The 19146-nt window shown below is 41.2% G+C and overlaps 1 protein-coding gene and 1 non-coding gene across 2 annotated transcripts in view; both read right to left on the reverse strand.

Moving 5' to 3' along the window:
• DAPP1 (dual adaptor of phosphotyrosine and 3-phosphoinositides 1) overlaps positions 1-19146 on the reverse strand; it is a 48230-nt gene that overhangs the window by 14310 nt on the left and 14774 nt on the right. The window contains exons 2-4 of the mRNA XM_070392164.1: positions 17705-17827; positions 14836-14969; positions 1703-1833 (exon numbers count right to left, since the gene is read on the reverse strand). Coding sequence (XP_070248265.1) covers positions 1703-1833; positions 14836-14969; positions 17705-17827 — 388 coding nt within the window. The remainder of the gene's footprint in view (positions 1-1702; positions 1834-14835; positions 14970-17704; positions 17828-19146) is intronic.
• On the reverse strand, positions 12091-12227 carry LOC139001378 (small nucleolar RNA SNORA42/SNORA80 family). Its single transcript, XR_011469974.1, has one exon. It is a non-coding gene; the product is annotated as a small nucleolar RNA SNORA42/SNORA80 family (small nucleolar RNA).

Below are 19146 nucleotides of genomic sequence, written 5' to 3' on the forward strand. Positions count from 1 at the left end.
GCATTTTACTGTTGATAAAGGACACACATAAGGTATGGTACTATTGACCTTGAATGAAGATCTTTAGGAGAAGGGTAAAGGGGGGAATGTGATGTTAAACTGAGACTACAGGTGAATGAGATGGTGAAGTGATAGGTGGTGGGGTAAGGAAGGGTAAAGAAGAACGTTAAGAACAATAGGGTCTACCGGAAAAAAAAAAGAATTAAAAGGTAGGTCTTGATTTGTTCTTTGGTCTGATGACAATTTGTCTTATTTTCCGAAATTTCTTTAGTTCTGAGGTCTGATGCTTCCTCCTACAACTCTAACAAAGCTAAAATATCTTTCTCAACCAATTTGCAGAATCTTAATTTTTGAGTAGATGTAGCTTTGTGACAAGAATGTAATGTGTGCTGTAACCTGGCTAGGCTGTAGAGCTACACTCCAAGCTATGATTCCTGTCCTGAGAAGTGTCAGGCTGCTGGGAAGGGTAGTTAGCCTCCACTATGACGAGTCCAGAATGAAGGGAAACAGAGGGTGCTTGGGACCACAGAAGAGGGGCATTTTACAGGAAACTAGGAGGAGCTTCGAAGTCTTTCTGGAAGATACTGATCCCTGATGCAAGTCTTGAAAAATGAGGAGACAGTGTGGCGTCGGTAGCACTTCAGATGCAGGGCAGGAAGGAGGAGCACAATCAGAAATGCATGTTGTTGAGAGAGGCAGGTTCCACAGTGTGAGTGTGGGCATAGCCTGAGGTGAGGCCAGAGGTGTGAGCAGGGTCCAGGCCAGCTGAGAAGACCATGGACACCACAGAAGGATGTTAACAGGAAGGTATGTGGTGAATCTGTTTTTTAAGAGAGGTGTCTTTGGTGGCAGAGTAGGAAAAGTGCCCCGGAGACAGAAAGGTCACACCTATTTTAATAGAATTGAGGCTGAATATCTCCAAGTGGATGTTTTCCATGTGTAATGGTTGCTATCTAGAATCAGCTCTTGAGGTCTCATTTGTGTGTTGTCTTCTTTATTATCTGCGCAAATCCAGATGTCTTATACCAGGAGGAGTCAGCAAACAAAAAGAAAGAGAATAGAGGAGCCTTGAGCATAATGTAGGGCAGAGGGTGCTGGAGAGGAATCTTTGCAGGGTCACAGCTCACAGCACAAACAGAAGTGGACTCTCAGAAGAACAATGAGTGCTCTGGGGGCACTCAGACTGCACAATGGCCCTGTTACAGAGAAGGGCCAGTGTTTTCTGTCGGTACCTTCATTCAGTGAAGGAGAAAAAGGCCAGGAAAAATAGCATCCCCGGGGCTTGCAGGACAATATATTTGAAAAATAATTTTCTTCCATATACGGTTGAAATGTAGAAGAAAATTGTTTTCTTTATTTTAGAAACGTGTTGAAGAATAATAGTTCAGTCAACTATGTGAACTTAAATACCTTTCACCTATTCTAGCATGAACTAGTTTGACTAAGTGAGGATGGAGATTTAAGTGCTATTTTCTAAGTATTTAAGATCCTCTCAATAATCGCATTTTTGTGTGTGTGTGTGTGATTTATGCCGAACCAGATAAACTGAGTCATAAGCTTCAAACCTTATGTTCCTTTTCAGGTTTTATATCCCAAGTGAGAATTTTTATGTGAGCAGACATACTTTGAAAGTGTATTACTCTTATTGCACTTTATTGCTATTGGACAGCGAGAGAGCTGTGTCAGATGGATGGCCACTTACTGAAGGCGCAGTGGGCACCAAATCATTCTCCGTTCTTCCTGTCTGCATTGCTGTGTGAACCCGGACCGATTCATAAATGGAAGGTTCTTCCACTTTTCTTGGATAGGGATGTTTCAGAACGATCAGAGTGCCTGAATGGAGGGGAAACACATATTCATATAGTTTAACAATGAGATAGCTGTGCCTGGATCTTAGTCTCTTGTTTGTTCATGTATTTACTTGTCTATTTTCTCAGCATTCACCGAGTACCACCTTGTGAGCTGGACACTGGAGATATGAGGTGTGATGAGATGATTTCTGGCTTCCTAGTGCTCAGAGATATCAATGGATATCACTTAACCTAATAGTCATTTACTTATTTCTTTTCCTTTCTTTTTTTTTGTTTTAATGAATAGTCATTTAAATGAGCAGGGTAAAAGACCAATGTCGGCGATATGAACAAAGCAGGCTGGTGGCTTTCGGAGAACTAACCCTGAAGAGCTAACCCTTCCATGGAATGAGTCAGAAAATCTTTCCTAGAAAAGGCGATATTGATCTAGACCTTAAGCAATAACTGGACGTTTCCCAGTAGACTTTACAAAAGTCACGAATCCAAACCCCACGAATGCACTGGAATATAGGAGGATTTATCCACTGCCCATATTTCTTACTAGCTTTAGAACAAACTTGTAACAAATCACTGGATCTCAAAAAAGTGTACTCACAGCTTCTCTCTACTGCCTCCTACCACCAAACTACTGAAATAAACTACCAAAGCCTTTGTGTATCTAAGTGAATATTCACGTCTATCTGAAGGAGGGCAGTCCAGGCAGGAATCGAGCTCTGCCCAGAGCCAGGCTTGGGCATGTCCCTCAGGGGCTGAGAGCAGTTCTGACTCTATGCTTCCGACCGACCCCAAGTCCAAAGTTTCCCCACTCTGATCCTTCCCTTCCCCCAATCAATCAGTCAATCTGAAGCTAGAAACTCTGACTGCAAAAAAGTAAGTTAAGGTTTTCCCCCTACTTTGCTATGACTTCTTCCTTTTTATTTTCCTAGGGTCTCTTATACAGCAGGCTGGGGATTGTGCTAGGTAGATTAAAGAATTCAGTAATTCATTCAACAAATATTTACTGAGCTCTACTACGTGTCAGGCACTTGTCTAGACACAACAGCAAACAAAGGAGGTATAGCATCTGCTCTGCGGCAGGGGAGACAGAAAAAAAAAAAAGAAAAAATAATATGTCAGGTGAGAGAAGTGCTTTGAACAAACTAATAGAGAAGGTAAAAGAATAGAGAGCCAAAAGCATGGGATTGGGTGAGGGTGATATTTATATGGGTGGTCAGAAAGACTCCTTTGAAAAGGTAATTTGAAAAAGTATAGAAAGTACAGACCTTGAATTGGAGTAAGAGAAAGACAATGAGGAGAGAGAAATACCTCCTCTGTAATTATAAAACCCTAATTAATAATGATAAACCTACAAACAAAACAAAACCTTTCTACAGTGCTTGAGTTCACATGAGGTCCTCACTGCCCAAACACAACTGCAGCCTCGGAGACCTGAGCCCAGATCACGCTCCGCTGCCCCATGGAAAGGAGCACTGAGAAAAGCCATTGATCGTGACCCCCATAATGAACGGGACACTCCGGGCTCCTCCTCTTTCTGCACTTCGCTCAGGCCAGTGGCGTTGGGACCACAATGAAAATGGCCTTTTGCTGTTATCAGAAGCCCCATTCCCACCCTGGCACGTTGTCTGTGCTCTTTTGTCAGTGTGATCCCTTCACGAGAACAGAGCAAGTCATATCAGGACAAGGGGCCGGTTGCAGTTTTACAGTCAGAATGAAAGCATCGACACCTAAATCAAGAGCAGCTGTTGTGCAGGCGCAGGGCTCCGTGAACAGTCGTTAGATGGCAGACGCTTGATGAACTGGGGACTGGCACCTATGTGACCTACCCCAGAGAAACACCACCTGCGACATGCCTGGCACCACCCTGGTGTCTTGGAAAGAGCCAACACTACCACTTGGTACCTGTTGACCTTGGACAATCTTTCTAGCTTTTGTTTCCTCCTCTGACAAGTGAGAATAATTACCCTTTCTTCACAGGCCTGTTTTAGGCACCTATAAAGAAGTGTTTGCGAAAGGATTGTAAAAATGTTTGATGTTATTCTATTTTGATGTAGAGCAGCGGTTCTCAACCTGTGGGTCGCGACCCCTTTGGGGGTCGAACGACCCTTTCACAGGGGTCGCCTAAGACCATCGGAAAACATATACATAATTACATATTGTTTTTGTGATTAATCACTATGCTTTAATTATGTTCAATTTGTAACTATGAAAATACATCCTGCATATCAGGTATTTACATTACGATTCATAACAGTAGCAAAATTACAGTTATGAAGTAGCAACGAAAATAATTTTATGGTTGGGGGTCACCACAACATGAGGAACTGTATTAAAGGGTCATGGCATTAGGAAGGTTGAGAACTACTGATATAGAGTATTTTTAAATCCTAGCTGATTTGGCTCAGTGGATGGAGCGTCAGCCTGCAGACTGAAGGGTCCCGGGTTCAATTCCAATCAGGAGCACATGCCCAGGTTGCTGGCTCGATCCCCAGTGAGGGGCGTGCAGGAGGCAGCCGAGCAATGATTCTCTCTCATCATTGATGTTTCTATCCCTCTCTCCCTCTCCCCTCCTCTCTGAAATCAATGATAATAATAATAATAATAAAAATAATAATAATAAAGGACTAATGTGTAGCATTCTGCTAAGAATAACAATGAGAGTTGTCTGTAGTCACTGACTACAGTGCTAAGACATATTAGTGCCTCTTGAACACTTTGGAGCCCAGGGGGACTGGAGCCCAGGGATCAAAGCAGCTCACAGATGAGAAAGAATGTGAAAGCTTGTGCTTTATCTTCAAGGTCGATGCCAAACTTTTTTATCTTGTTCCACATGAAAATAATTTTTTAAATGATGCTCTAGAAAGATGCACCGATTCAATCTTCCTTTTTGCAGATAACCAGCATTCATACCTCCCAGCATACTCCTATTGGCTCTATTTTCTTATTGCTGCTGTAACAATCACAAGCATAATGACTTAAAATAACTCAAATTTATAACCTGACAGTTGTGGGAGTCAGAAGTCTGAAATGAGTGTGACTAATCTAAAAGCCAAGGTATTGCCTCGGCTGCTTTCCTCCTGGAGGCTCTGGAGGAGATTCCATTCCTTTGCCTTTTCTAGCTCCCAGAGGCTGCCTGCGTTCCTTGGCTGGTGGCCCTACCCCTCCATCTTCTAAGCCAGCAACAGCAGGTCAAGTCTTCACATGCTGGTTCTCCCTTTTCCGCCTTTTCCTTCACTTATAAGGACACTGTGAGTACACTGGGCCCACCTGGACCATCCAGGATTATCTCCCCATCTCAATGCCAGCTGATTAGTGGCTTCAATTAATCTGAAAGCTTAATTCCCTCTCACCACGTAACATAGCTTATTCACAGGTCCAGGGAGGGATGTGGGCATCTTTGAGGAGGCTGTTATCCTGCCTACCAGTCTCAGTCCTGGGAGCGGGTGGGGGTGGGTATAGCCATAGGGCCAGTTATGCTGCCAAGGAAGCATCTCTGGGCCGGTGTTGCTCCCTGAGCCTGCACTGCTTTAACCACTTGGTATTATAAAGCCATTGCCTTTACAACAGGCACATTTCCAAACCCTGTAAGCCCCTCAGGGCAGATATGATTCCAAATTTATCTTTGTATCCCTACCTCTTGATAGAGTTTCCGACATAATGAAGTCTTGATGGGTGAGTGAATGAACGAACGAATGAATGAATGTCACAGTAATTCAGGTTTAAGGCAGGAGAGTCTGGGATGGACCAGCCTCCAAAGTTCACAACCATCCTTGCCTGGGGCAAGGACAAGGCAATAACTTCAAGTGTGGCTCTCCATATTTTCGCTGGCGGGACCCAAATTCTATTTTGAAAGCCTCTTCTAAAGTTTAACCAATAGAAGCTAAACTGAAAGAAATGATATGAAGTCCATCAGGAAAGTAGAACTGACTATAAATTGATTTTAACTAGAGGAAGACCATGAAAGAGGTCAGATTGAATGGCACAATGAAGAAAATGATAAACTCCTTACAAAATGGCAACTTCCGCTGATAAAAATCTGGCCTCCTTGCCCTGACCGGTTTGGCTCAGCGGATAGAGTGTCGGCCTGCGGACTGAAGGGTCCCAGGTTCGATTCTGGTCAAGGGCATGTACCTTGGTTGCGGGCACATCCCCAGCAGGGGTTGTGCAGGAGGCAGCTGATCGATGTTTCTCTCTCATTGATGTTTCTAACTCTCTATTCCTCTCCCTTCCTCTCTGTAAAAAATCAATAAAATATATTTTTTAAAAAATCTGGCCTCCTTAAAGACAGGTCTCCCTATTTGACCATTCTTCCCAAGGAAGGTCCAATATACAGACTTGTCGGCATGGCTGCTGGGCTTACGACGATTTCCCCTGGTGCAGAGACTGTCCCATCCCAATACAAAAGCAGAGCCCCACAGACCTGGGCCTCCCCCTAAATGCCTCACCTGAGCTGCACTCACTGGGCTCACTTCTTGGGGATCTGCTTAGTTGCTTCTCTGGAGAGAAGGTCCACTACCTTCAATTTCTGAACCACATGAAGGAAGCTGCTGTTTCCTGCCTTTGACATGACACCTGGTTTCAGAAACACTTGGTGGAGGTACATTTTTGAAGTGATCAGAGTAAGACTAAGGCAGGCATTCTAATTTGCTAAAAGCTTCAGAGTTGCCATGATCACTGGGATGATTCCTTATGTTTTTCAGCGTTGTCCTTAAATTCTGGGGTGAGATACTAATATCCTTCCCCAAAATTTCACTTCTCACCCTGTACCCCTCTTTTTTTAAAAAAAAAAATTCAGCTTGTCAGGGTTGGTTTACATGATTTTCAATCAAAAAGAAACTTCCATAGTTAAGCCACTGAAGACTCATTATAATTTCCACCCAAGGTTCAAGATAGTGCCTTGGCTCCATAGGAGAGGAACTCTGGGCTAATAATATTCAAAACAAATTAACTCCAGGACTTGGCTGGAAGATTCAGATAAAAAGGCAACCAGAGGCAGGGCTGGTAGAAGGAAAAGAGGGAGGAAGATCAGCAACCACAGGTCTTGGAAACTTGGCAGCAAGTTTTACCTCAGTTTCTGAACTACATGAAGTGTGCTGGGCTGCATATCTGGCACTTTGGCCAGATGGGTCATGCTGTGCTGTCTGTTCCTAAAACACATAGATAGGAAGGTACTGACATCAGGCCAGGCCTTGAGATATAGTCTCATGGCCCCTTTCCAGAACACAGGCCTTCTTTCTGTACTCTCTGTTCCTAGAACACATAGATAGGAAGGTAGTCACTGTAATGATGCTGTACTGTGTCGGAACTAAGATTTTGTAACTTTGTGGTTTTTGCAAATAAAAATGCTGTAACTCCTGTAGTCTGCGCTACAGTTCAGCCTCTGCTTCGGCAGGGTGCTGTAACTGTAGTCAGCTGGCCAGCTTAATAAAGGCTCTTAAATTTAAATTCTGAGTCGGTGGTCTATCTCGCTGAGTGAACCCATAACAGAAGGAGACTGTTGTTTCCTGCTTTGGACTGAATTGATTTCAGAAATACTTGGTGGACGCACATTTTTGAGGTGATCAGAAGAGGAATGAGACTGGCATTTTGATGTGCTTTGACTGAATTGTAGCTTACAGGATACCTACTCTGTAATACTATGAGATTGCATTGAAGAGCTCATTTTATATTCCAGCGGGAAGAGTAAGAACCGACCCCAGCCCAGGCATTGGTCTTATGTCTGAAACAGAGTGTAGTGCAAGAGCACACATTGCTCCTGAAAGGGGAACTTTTGTTTTGAGTATTTCTTTCATGCACTAAACCTACTGCTTTACCCAGCAGGCTCCCCTGCTGGATGGTAAGATGTTTAAGGATGATATCTGATTCATCACTGAATTGTCAGTGGCGAACAAGTGCCCAGTTCATAGTTGGCATTCAATATCTATTTGATGAATTATATTAAAATGAGATCGCATCCATCCGTGTTTCATTATTGACCTCAGGCTCAGAAAACAAGCTTTGCAACTGGCTTATGCGTGAGTTCCTCTGTCTCTTCCTGCCAATGGGAAGTAGCTTTCAATTGGGGAGTTTATAGGAATATTCAAGATTTGCCTCCATCCTTCTTTGCAACCTGCTCTGCAAATGGACTGCCGGAAGCCGGTCCATCCTTGCTGCTTGACACAGTCACTGCAGGAAAGAAACATCTGCACAGCATATGTTTCAATGGACCTGGCATATATAGCATACTGTTCTTAATATGTTTGCTCCCTTTAGCGTCATGTGTTTTAACCTAGGTCACCTCTCCGAGAAAGGTTGTTTCCCCAGGTGGGGATCTTTCCCTGAGGTTAGGGAGGGGATACAACCCCTTAATTAAGTGCCAGGTGGGTAGTTAAGCTACATAATCTTTACTCCCTGGAATGGAGATAAGAAACGCCCTAACCTTTGTAATAGAAATTGACAGGATTAAAATCGGCTGGTATAAATACGGATGTAACAAGACAATAAACATCAGATCCTCATCAGTTCCTAACCAGAATTCCGACCAGAACTTTGGCTGGAGATCCTGGCTATAGGTCCTGACTAGGCTGCTGATCAACTGAAGGCTGTCTTCGTGTCATTCCTTCTTCGCCGACTCCATCCACACCTTTGGGGACCCCTGGACCCGCTGGGGTTGGACCCCAGCAATGGACTATAACCCATCATAAAATGGTGCTACCTCAACCACATTCATTTACATTAGAAGGAACTTAAAATTTGAAGAAGACATCATACACATTTGATAAATACACATTCAACTCTCCCTAAACTAACTCTTCACGATATACCAAAGAATGTATAGCTCTGTGTATAGTATTATGGAATGAATTGCTACAAAGGGACTTCATTAAGTAACAATAATAATGATGAGTATTTATGCCATGGGATGAATCATTCTAAATGTCTTACATGCCCAATCTCATTCAATCTTCACTGCAAGTCATGACCTTTTAAGGTATGAACTATTACACCATCAGCTCAATTTTATAACATGATGAAACTGAAGCTCGGAGAGGTTATACAACTTGCATGAGGACACACAGCTGGTGAATGTTAGGACTGAAGTTGAACTGGAAATTCAATTGTTTACTCATTATACCATATATGATTCTCAGCTCTGGTGGTCACCACCAGGAAAACTCTGTATGGCATGTGAAATATTGTACTCAATTTATCGTGGGCAAGAGAGCATATGCATAAATCAAAATTAAGAAACTGATTCTTTAGGAGGCAGCTTCAGAAAAGGATGTGTGAGTTTTTGCCTCAACATTTCTCACTAGGGCTGTTTTTTCATTTCTAAAGAAAAGATTAAATGGTCTCTGAGGTCCCTGCCCCTTCTAACATCTGTAAATCTAGCTAAACTCCCCAATTGAGGAGCAAGAAATAGTAACTAAATTCATGTCCTATTTGCGATAGATGTACAATATTCATTTGAAATACTTTTTTTTCCTGGTGTCATTTTATCTTTGTGTCTCATTTTTCTTTTCCTCCATCAAACTTTACATTTTATTTTACCTTCTTGTATTTACAGAGGCTGTTTTATAGCCTTTCTGGAGTGACATGAATGAGAGGGGCCAAAGTATTTGGGAGATGTTTTCTAATCAGTCTTTTTCTGTTTTAAGATTTCCTCTAGTATAATTTCTCAAATAGCAATATGTACAAAGACAGATGTTCAAACCGATTTACATTCTTTAGGACAACGGCTTCACATCACGAGCCAAAAATATTATTATAGACTTTAGAGACAGAGGGATAGGACTAAAATGCGTATTGTAGCCTCACCATATCCTACAAACTTCCTATTATTACTGTGGCAGAGATCCTTCCCATTCAAATCCGTTTAAGGCCATGCTGCGCTGTGGCAATACTATACTGCTGTGTTACCACAAGAGCAGTTTCAGGAGAGAGCAAGGAGCATGAAAAGCTCCTACACTTTAGAACTAGGTTAGTCTGGATTCCAGCCTCAGCTCTGATGCCTACTAGGTGTGTAATCTTGGGCAAATGACTTAAAAATCTCTGAGTTTTGATTTCCTCATTTGAAAATGGTACCACTTTACACATTATTGTGGGTGGTTCAGAAAATTAAAGAATTTTATATTTGTCACAATTTCTAATAGAATACCTAGAACTTAGTAAACACCACAAATATTGGTTTCATTCTCTTTTTTGCTTGCTTTTTTCTTTTTCAAAAACACCTCTTTACAAACTAATAAAATATGTATTTTTGGCCAACATAAACTAAGAAGTGATTTCTGCTGATGGTTTCTCAAAATTCCAAGTTGTCACTCATTATTTTCAGAAATGTCACACAATTCTCAAATTAAAAATAGTTTTAACTCAATTATTTTAAAATGCTACCTGAGTAAAACGGTTGGTGTCACAAAATATAATAACAACCGTAGCAGTTAACAAGAGGTTGGGAATCCCCATCTCAAAACAAAAAGAGAAGTGGAAATTTGACATTTAAGAAAGAACCAGATAGCATCTTTAAAACTGAGAACCAATTACTATAAAGGGTAAGTACAAACAAAGCATTTGACTAATATAATTTTTCATGCTGTTAGGTGATTAAAGTCACAACCTAGTAATTCCTGTCATAAATCATATATGGCAATTTTATGTACATAAGTATTGCAATAGAAACAAAGGGTAACAGAAAGGTAATTTTTGTTCTAATAATATTTAGAATTTAACATAAAGAGAATTATCTATATTTTCAAGACTATATAGGAAACTTAGTCAATCATAAGAGGATATGGTAAAAATTAATAATGGACTAAGCATATTTAAAAAAGTCAAATTTTCAAGCCTACTGGAGTTGAATTTAGAAGCCATGTACAAATATAAAGAGATGGTTTTATATAACATGTTAATATTAAAAATGAAAGGCAAATTCTGAATTTAATCATTATTGAGCATACATGCAACACATAACATCATTCAAATTATGCTTTGTATAAACTTTGGAAGTAAACCCTAACTGCCAGGAGTCCGCCGGATGTGGGTTGCCATGCATCTACAATGCAGGCATTGGTACTGCGATACCCAACATGAAAAGTTGTGGATAATTGTTATCATTGATTCTTTTATGTGTTGGGACATACCAGGGAAATAAAACGGACTAAAATCTCTCTTCTCATAGAGTTTACCTACTAGTACAAAGATTTTTTTAAAGTGAAATATACGCCCTCACCGGTTTGGCTCAGTGGATAGAGCGCCGGCCTGCGGACTGCAAGGTCCCAGGTTCAATTCCAGTCAAGGGCATGTACCTTGGTTGCAGGCACATCCCCAGTAGGAGGTGTGCAGGAGGCAGCTGATCAATGTTTCTAGCTGTCTATTCCTCTCCCTTCCTCTCTGTAAAAAATCAATAAAATATATTTTAAAAAATAAAGTGAAATATACAATATGTGAGAAGATAAAAGGGTCATTGAGAAAAGTAAAGCAAGAGGGTACTTACTTATCTCTATGATATACTTGGGAAATGACTGGATTTTGAAAACTGGAAATAGCTTAAGAGTGTTTAGGGGTATTAGTAATGAGAAATTAGAGTGAACAGAAGCATTAATGGAGATTAGAGAGATTAAATGCAGATTATAGCAAGGGAAAGGGGAAATTATGCTAAGAGAATCTTAGAATTGTCAGGAAAGTTAGATCTTGTTTAGGGAATCTTCATTCTCCAAAGAAGGAACCAGAAATTCTTTGAGTTTAAAGTGTAGGGAATAGGAATAGAATGAAAAGAAAGATATCTTAAAATAGTATTCATCCCTTTAGATTAATATGTTTACCTATCTTGACCACAAATATGTTTTTATGATCCAGAACCAAGTGTTCTGGGTTTTACTCAACTGAAGACATTAAATGTAAATGTAAGGCAAAGGTGTAAGTTTGTTGGCTATTTGCAGGTCTTCTCTGTTATCCTGAGGTGGTGCCATCCCTGCCAGTGGATGAGTGTGAGAAAGTCCCTCTTAAATAAAATCACTCTCCAGGTTTTGCAGGGTGAGTCTGGTCTGAATGGGGCCTGGGCTGAGAGGAGAAGCCTGAAATACCCGTCTAGTCCTTCCCATTCCGAGGACCTGGAGGTGAGAACTTGGCAGGGCTTCATCCATTGGGCGGGCAAATGCTTCCCCAGGTGATATTTTATCTAACTAAAACTTTAAGAAGAATTTGCCCTTCATCTAATGGTGCACAAGGAATCATCAGTTTGGAGATCTCCTGATCTCTGATCACAGGGAGCAACACCAGAAGCCAATTTCAAAACAAAACAAAACACTGTACAACCTCCTTCAGTGCTCACAGCCCACAGATAAGAAGGCTGGGCAATGGTTCGAGGCCACAGTTTATTCTGGCATGGGAACACTATGAGAGGCCCACAGAGAAGGGCCTGCCATAAATCCATTACCATGCTGAAGAAGCCAATTCTTTCTTTCTTTCTTTTTTAATTGATTTTTTGAGAGAGGAAGGTAGACAGAAAGAGAAAGAGAAACATTGATTGGTTCCCTCCTGCATGTGCCCTGACTGGGAATCGAACCCACCACCTTCTGGTGTACAGGACGATGCTCTAACAAACTGAGCCACACCAGCCAGGGCCAGAAGCCAACTCTTAAATGAACAGGAAGACAACTGTTTTTAGAAGGTGGCATCCAAGTTTCCATTCACCATTCTTCATAGGTCACAGAGTCTACTCTGCAGCTTCTGAGAACTTCTGTCCTTGAGTCATCATGACTTCAGCACATTATCTAGTTTCCTGGAGCCTATTACTCCCAGAGGGGCAAAATTGGAACACTTATTTGTCATGGGTTTTGCCCCTTGTTCCCAGCTTCAGTGGCTTTGTTTTCATCTGGCTGGGACAGATAAGAGGGATATTTCATAAGTTAGCAGAATCTAACTCAAGGGCTAGAAGCCAGTAAGTCATGTGCATATTCATCAGCACCAGGTTCCTGTAGCAGGGGTTCTGAAATACCCAAGATAGCCTCAGAATGGGAAGGACTGGACTTGGGTATTTCAGTAGCAACAAATTCTCTATTGGATAATGAATAGAGCAGAGGAGATTCAGTGGAGAGTATTAAAACTTAGTTTCCTGAATTTTATTACCATCAATAAAATAATTATAGTACTATAAAATAATGATAATAATATAGCAAGCTTTAGCTTTGGAGAAAACTACTGTAGGAGTCAGGATTACAAATTCTTACAATCCCTAATGAACCTCCTTTAGCTAGATAAATGTATTTACGGGGTTTTTAGCATTGTCCCAAATTCACTGTCAATCTTAGGTGAGCCTCTTGCCTGGTGATTGGATCAGTGCCAGAAAGGTTCAACCAAAAAGCTCTGATTCACTTTCATCTTAAATTGTTTTGAAATCTGTTGGTAGGCAGAATGGGTAACTTTTCCCTAACTTCAAGAAAGTCCAGGAAAGAGTACAGAGAATGACTAAAGGGGTTGAAAATAGATTCTAGGAGGAGAGTTTAGAAGAAAGGAGCTGACTTTGGAGAAAGAAGAGAAAGCTGGAAGATAATAATTATAATGGTTTTGAAGGCTACAAAGAGTTCCTCTTGATAGTCATCCATCCATTTGTTCACCCAAAGTGCCATGCACTATATCAGGATCTGGGGGACATGGAGAAGGACAAAGATAGAAGTTGACAAAGTTTTTGGCTTCAGAAATCTCCTCTCCATTGCCAGTGACCAAGAATTGAATAATACTAAGTGTAGGGTTGGACACAAGTAGGAAATAAGTCACAAGTGAAGGGATTTGAGAAATTGAAATGCTTGCCAAGGCCAGAGTAGCAATGGAAATAAATACATCCCTACCTACCATTTGGTTATGAGAACTACTTCTGGTTAAATGGTGAAGTAATTTTCAGAGCTGATAGGGGGAATTTCCACCATAAAAATAATTATAGCTTCAATTTTATAGTTTGGGATATTCTATTATAGGCCTTGTATGGTCAGTATAAAGTAAGGCAAATATTTTGTGGTTTCTGCTGTGCTTTTCATCTCTACTTCACATTGCATGATTCATACCAGGGTCTATCCAGACCACAGAAATAGCAGAAAAGGAAAAGATAATGATGGCATCTCTTCCCACCACACTGAAGTTAACAAAAAGCCCCCTGGCCATGTTTACCAAGAAAACAGTATGTACAAGTTCACGGTAACCAGTTGTGTTATCAAGTCGTGAGTTCCTCTGTGCCATAGGTTCTTGGAATTGCCAACTTTTGATTAACTGAGAATTACCATTTTGGACATATAAAATTGTGACTCTATATCACAAATATAGGGATGATCATTTATTTAAAAAGTATGGACAAAAAAACTTTGATAATTCAAATACTAAGATAGTGTGTTTGCTTTTTAACTTTCATATTCTGCTTTGACTCTAACAACTCAAATAGACAAATTTAAAATGTTTTAGCCATATGTAAGTCCAATTTAAAAACTTAAGAGAAACCAAGACAAGACAAAGAGAATTTTATGATGAAATGAAGGAATTTCTCAGGACAGCAATTTTTAGTCAATATTTTCAATATTCAGTGATCTTTCTGGAAATTTAAATACAAATTATGTTTTTAAGAAGGCTCAAACTTATCTGTTATGGGTCTCCCCAATATGCAAACTACCCTACCTAAAAAATTGTGAGGCATCAAAAAGTTATTCTTATTTTTGTTCTTTCTTTGTTTATTGTATATACTATTATAAAGAGACTAGGTCATTTTAAAGAAATTGTTTACTTCTAATCAATCCTTTAAATAATATTCCAACAAAAATTATTGTTTTCAGAAAGCACATTGTTTTCTCCTAAAGATAATACTGAGATACACATAAATATAAATTTATGTATATAATTTATTAATGTAGCATAGTAATTGGGGAAAACTTTCTAAATAAATCCAATTGCCTGTTATACCTACATAATTCAATAGAATTGACAAGTATTTAATTGAAATCCACCTGTTCCTCCTCTGCCCAAAACAGTGGCTCATAGATCAAGGATCTATGTGTTCAGAGCTTACCTGTCTCGCTCCCAATCAAAGGCTGATTTGCAAAATGCTTGACAAAATCCTTCAAAGATGAGAATTCATTAAAGCCAAATTTAAATGAAAATCCGGTATATTCAACATGAAAGTGTTTGACAGAGTCTTTGGCTCTGAAAAGGAAAAATAAATGTTTACATTATTATAACAAACTACAGGCCTGGTGCATGAAAATTCGTGCACTGGGGTGGGGAGTCCCTCAGCCCAACCTGTGCCTCTCACAGTCTGGGAGCCCTCAGAGGATGCCCATCTGCCAGTTTAGGCCCACACCCAGGGGGATTGGGCCTAAGCTGGCAGCCAGGCATCCCTCTGGCAGCCTGGGAGCCCTCAGGGAGGTCCGACTGATGGCTTAGCCATCAGTCAGATATCCTTAGTGCTGCCAAGGAGGCAGGAGAGGCTCCTGCCACCGTCACTGTGCTCACAGCCATCAGCCTGGCTTGTGGAAGTGCACTGACTGCTAGGGGGAAGCTCCTGCTTTAAGTGTCTGCCCCTTGGTGGTCAGTTCCCATCATAGCGACCGGTCATTCCCCTGTTAGGGTCAATTTGCATCTTACCCTTTTATTACATAGGATGAGTATCAGTTTTGAAGAAAAAATAGTAACCTTAGGTATTTCATATCAACATTCAATCCCCTTAAAAACTGAGAATTATGACATAATCCTTGACATAGTTTCTTTTGGCAGAGTGTACTCTTGTGAATTTTTCACTCTGGTGGAAGGTAAGAGACAATTCTCCCTATGCATTCTGTAACTTGTGGAAAGAGTCCTTGAACATTAACCTCCTTAAGGAGCAGGAATTTACCAAGAGCAGGGAAGAGAGATGATGGAAATGGCAGGTCGCATCTTTTCTGTCCTCAGCCCTCCTCCCTTACTTGTTTGGGAGTTGGTCTGAATTCTGCTTCTGTCACTTAATTAGTTATGTAAGGCCAGCCCTTTTCCTTCCATGCCTGTTCCACTGCCTACTGACTAAAATATAAAATTCCCTACATTGTCATTTTTCATCTCATTTTTGGAATGTGGCAGAGCATTAAATAAATTATAAATTACATATAGTATATATATTTGAATCCCACTATTCTTCTCTTCTCTGTGCAGGGCATGCCCTAACTTTCACATGCTTCAGAAATCAGAATCAGCCCAGCTGGTGTAACACAGAGGTTGAGCATCGACCTATAAACCAGGAGGTCACGATTCAATTTCCGGTTTGGGCACATGCCTGGGTTGCAGGCATGATCCCCAATGGAAGGCATGCAGGAGGCAGCCAATCGAAAATTGTGTCTCATCATTGATGTTTCTATCTCTCCTTCCCTCTTCCTTTCTCTCTGAAGTCAATTAAAAAAAAAGAAAGAAGTTAGAATCATCTGGAGGCCTGGTTAAAACCCTGATTTCTGGGCCTTGATTCAGTAGATCCAGGGTGGGGTCTGAGAATTTGCAGTCCTACCACATTCTTAGGTGATACTACTGGTCTGGGGACCACACCCTGAGACATGTAATTCTCCTAGGAGTTTAGCTTAGACAGTTCCTTCCACCTGCAACTTCTTCTCCTTTGTTTCTGATCAAGTGTCCATTCAAATGCCACCAACTCCATCAAGTATTACAAGACCTGTCCAGCTTGTGTTACTTGCTTTTTCTCTTCTCAACAATCCAAGCACTTATTTTGCTTTCTTTCATGTCATTTACCACACTCTATTTTGCAGTGAGGTATTTGGAAATGTCTTATTGTTAATATGAAGCTATAATTCCTAGGAGCAAGTTCTTTGAATCTTCTATAATACTTGTCAAAGATGGTAGGCACAGATGTTCTTAAATATTTTTTTATTTTCCTGAGCTGGCCTATAGTTCCTGTCACCTCTGCTGATGGGTTTTTGTTTCTTTAGAGCAAAAGTTGCTGAGCTGGGTAGAAAAGAGGATTCAGAGAGAAAGGAGTATAGATGTTGCTACTGAGTTAGTGACAAGGAGGCCTGCACCACGTGGAGCAGGAAAGAAAAGAGAAAACCTTATTGTGAGGGATCAGTGATCAACATGAGGGACTGCGACATGAAGGTAGATGGTGGCATCAAAAGAACAGTAATAAAATAGTAACAGTGTGAGATTATTGAGTAGGCGGCCAAGGCAGTTTCATGGAGTCCTTACAGGCCTGGTCTAAGCCAGGAGCAAGTGCCCGTGAGCCCACAAAGACTTGCTACCTGCCACCAGAAGGCTGGGTGACAGATGCTGCCGAAGAACCAGCGACTCCCCCGGCTTATCTCTTGGCAAGGTCAACTTCTCTGATAGGGAGGCCATCAGGAGAAAGGACGAGGAGAGAGATCCTGGGAGGACTGGGCAATCACTGTGGTTAGTGTACTTGGCAGGGACTAGGTTAATTTTGTTAACATCCAGGGGCAATGGGACCTGAGAAAGAAGGTCAGTGATTATGAAAGTGGCAAATCACTCTGATTTTCCAGGAAGTAAAAAATATTATAAGGACACTAGGCCAGCATTCAGGGATCTGGATTCCGGTGCTGTTTGTATCGTTGGTTTATTGGGTATAGGATAGTTTACCACTTCAGGTTTCTGTTTCTTTATCAGTCAAGCAAACGGTTTTGGTTGTCAACCTTTCGGACCTCACGCACCACCAGTGGTTCGAGGAAAGTCTCCTTCGGCTCTACCATTTTTCACCTGCCAGTGGAAGGAGCTACAATGCGTTTTAACAGTCTCACCACTCAGAGCTGGGAATCCTTGGATGGGCTGGTCTACCAAGAACCAAGAGGATTTTGCTATCTGGCTATTTGAGTGTGATGATCAAGTCAATGGCCATGTCAGTAAGAGGTGGGACCATGCTGAATTCATAGAGTTATTAAGCATCATACCTCACGGAGAGAGAGTACAGCCCGGTCCTCTCATTGCTGTCCCTCAGGAGGTAGCTACCGTCACATCCATTTGAGAGGAGAAGAGCCTCGGCTGCGTGGCGTGTGAGATTGCCGTGGTACCACCTAGGAAGGAGAGAAAGTGCTTTCACTCAGGGCAAACCGCAAGGCGACTCTCCTCTCACTGGCTTTTCCTCTCGAGGATTACCTCAGCAATAGTCCCCGCCTAGGGAGCCCGGAGACCAAGCTCTCAGCCGGAACACCAGGAAAAGGAAATTCCTGGGTGTGGCTAAAGGGGGGAGCAGAGAGGGTTGGCTCCTAGCAAAGGGTTAGGGGTTCAATTGTATTCTGAAAATTCATATGTTCAAGACCTAACCCCAAAACCGGAGAATGTGACCTTATTTGGAAATAAGGTATTTAGCAAGTTGTGAGATCATTGACATGGGCCCTAATCAATATGACCGGTGCCCGCTCATACAAAGGAGACATTTGGAGACAGACTTGCAAATAGTGAGAGTGCCACGTGAATGTGAAAATGACCATCTACAAGTCTAGGAGGGAGGGTTGGAACAGCCTTCCCTCACAGCCCTCAGCAGGAACCAACCCCATGGACACCTTGATTTCGGGCTTCTAGTCTCCAGAACTGTGAGACAATCATTTCTTCTGTTGAAGCCACACATTTGGTGGTACTTTGTCATGGTAGTAGCAGACAAACATACAAAATTACTTTGTAAACAGGAAATATTTTAAAAGTCCAAGTCAAAAATAACAGTAAGAGTAGGCTTTGGCCAATTTCCGCTCTTTCATTTGTTTTCTCTCTCACAGTCGCTCTTGTAAGTGTGGTACCACCTTTTGCAGTGTGGAAAACCATTGGGCTTTTATTCTAGAGGCCATTGTCATGAGTGAAATGAAGTTGAGTACAAGGATTTCAGATGTTTTATGCAAGGTGCAAGCCCCATCTAATACTGTTTCTAACTGACAAATATCTGAAGAGCTGGGAAAGTCCCAAAGAGATTCAAATTGATCTATGCATTAAAAATAAAAGTTGTTTTAGAAAAGGTAACATATGTCCATGGTAGAAGAAAAAAATTCCAAGTACTTTTCAAAAGAAGACAGTGAAAATAAAGCGTTTTTTTCTTACCCTTAATCCTCAGTGTCCCTGGTCCTTTACCCAGAGGACACCTATGCTAACCATTTTCCTGTGTTTTCTCCTAAGAGATATCCTATGTATCTAGAGCGGCTATTTTCATTCAGTGTGCCACCAGAATTTTTAAAACATGCAATACCTGACTATTTAGTCAGGGGCACTGACCTCTTTTCTTTTAAATTGTCAAGTAAAAAAATGACAACAGCCAACACAATAGGCATCTGGTGTGAATGCCCTGTCTTAAACCATAAGTATATAGGTCATATGATAAATATAGGTCATATAATAGAGTTGCATA

The sequence above is a fragment of the Myotis yumanensis genome, unplaced genomic scaffold, assembly GCF_028538775.1.
Source record: "Myotis yumanensis isolate MYYU_CA2020_CCGP unplaced genomic scaffold, mMyoYum1.0.hap1 SCAF_1, whole genome shotgun sequence".
Lineage (NCBI taxonomy): Eukaryota > Metazoa > Chordata > Mammalia > Chiroptera > Vespertilionidae > Myotis > Myotis yumanensis.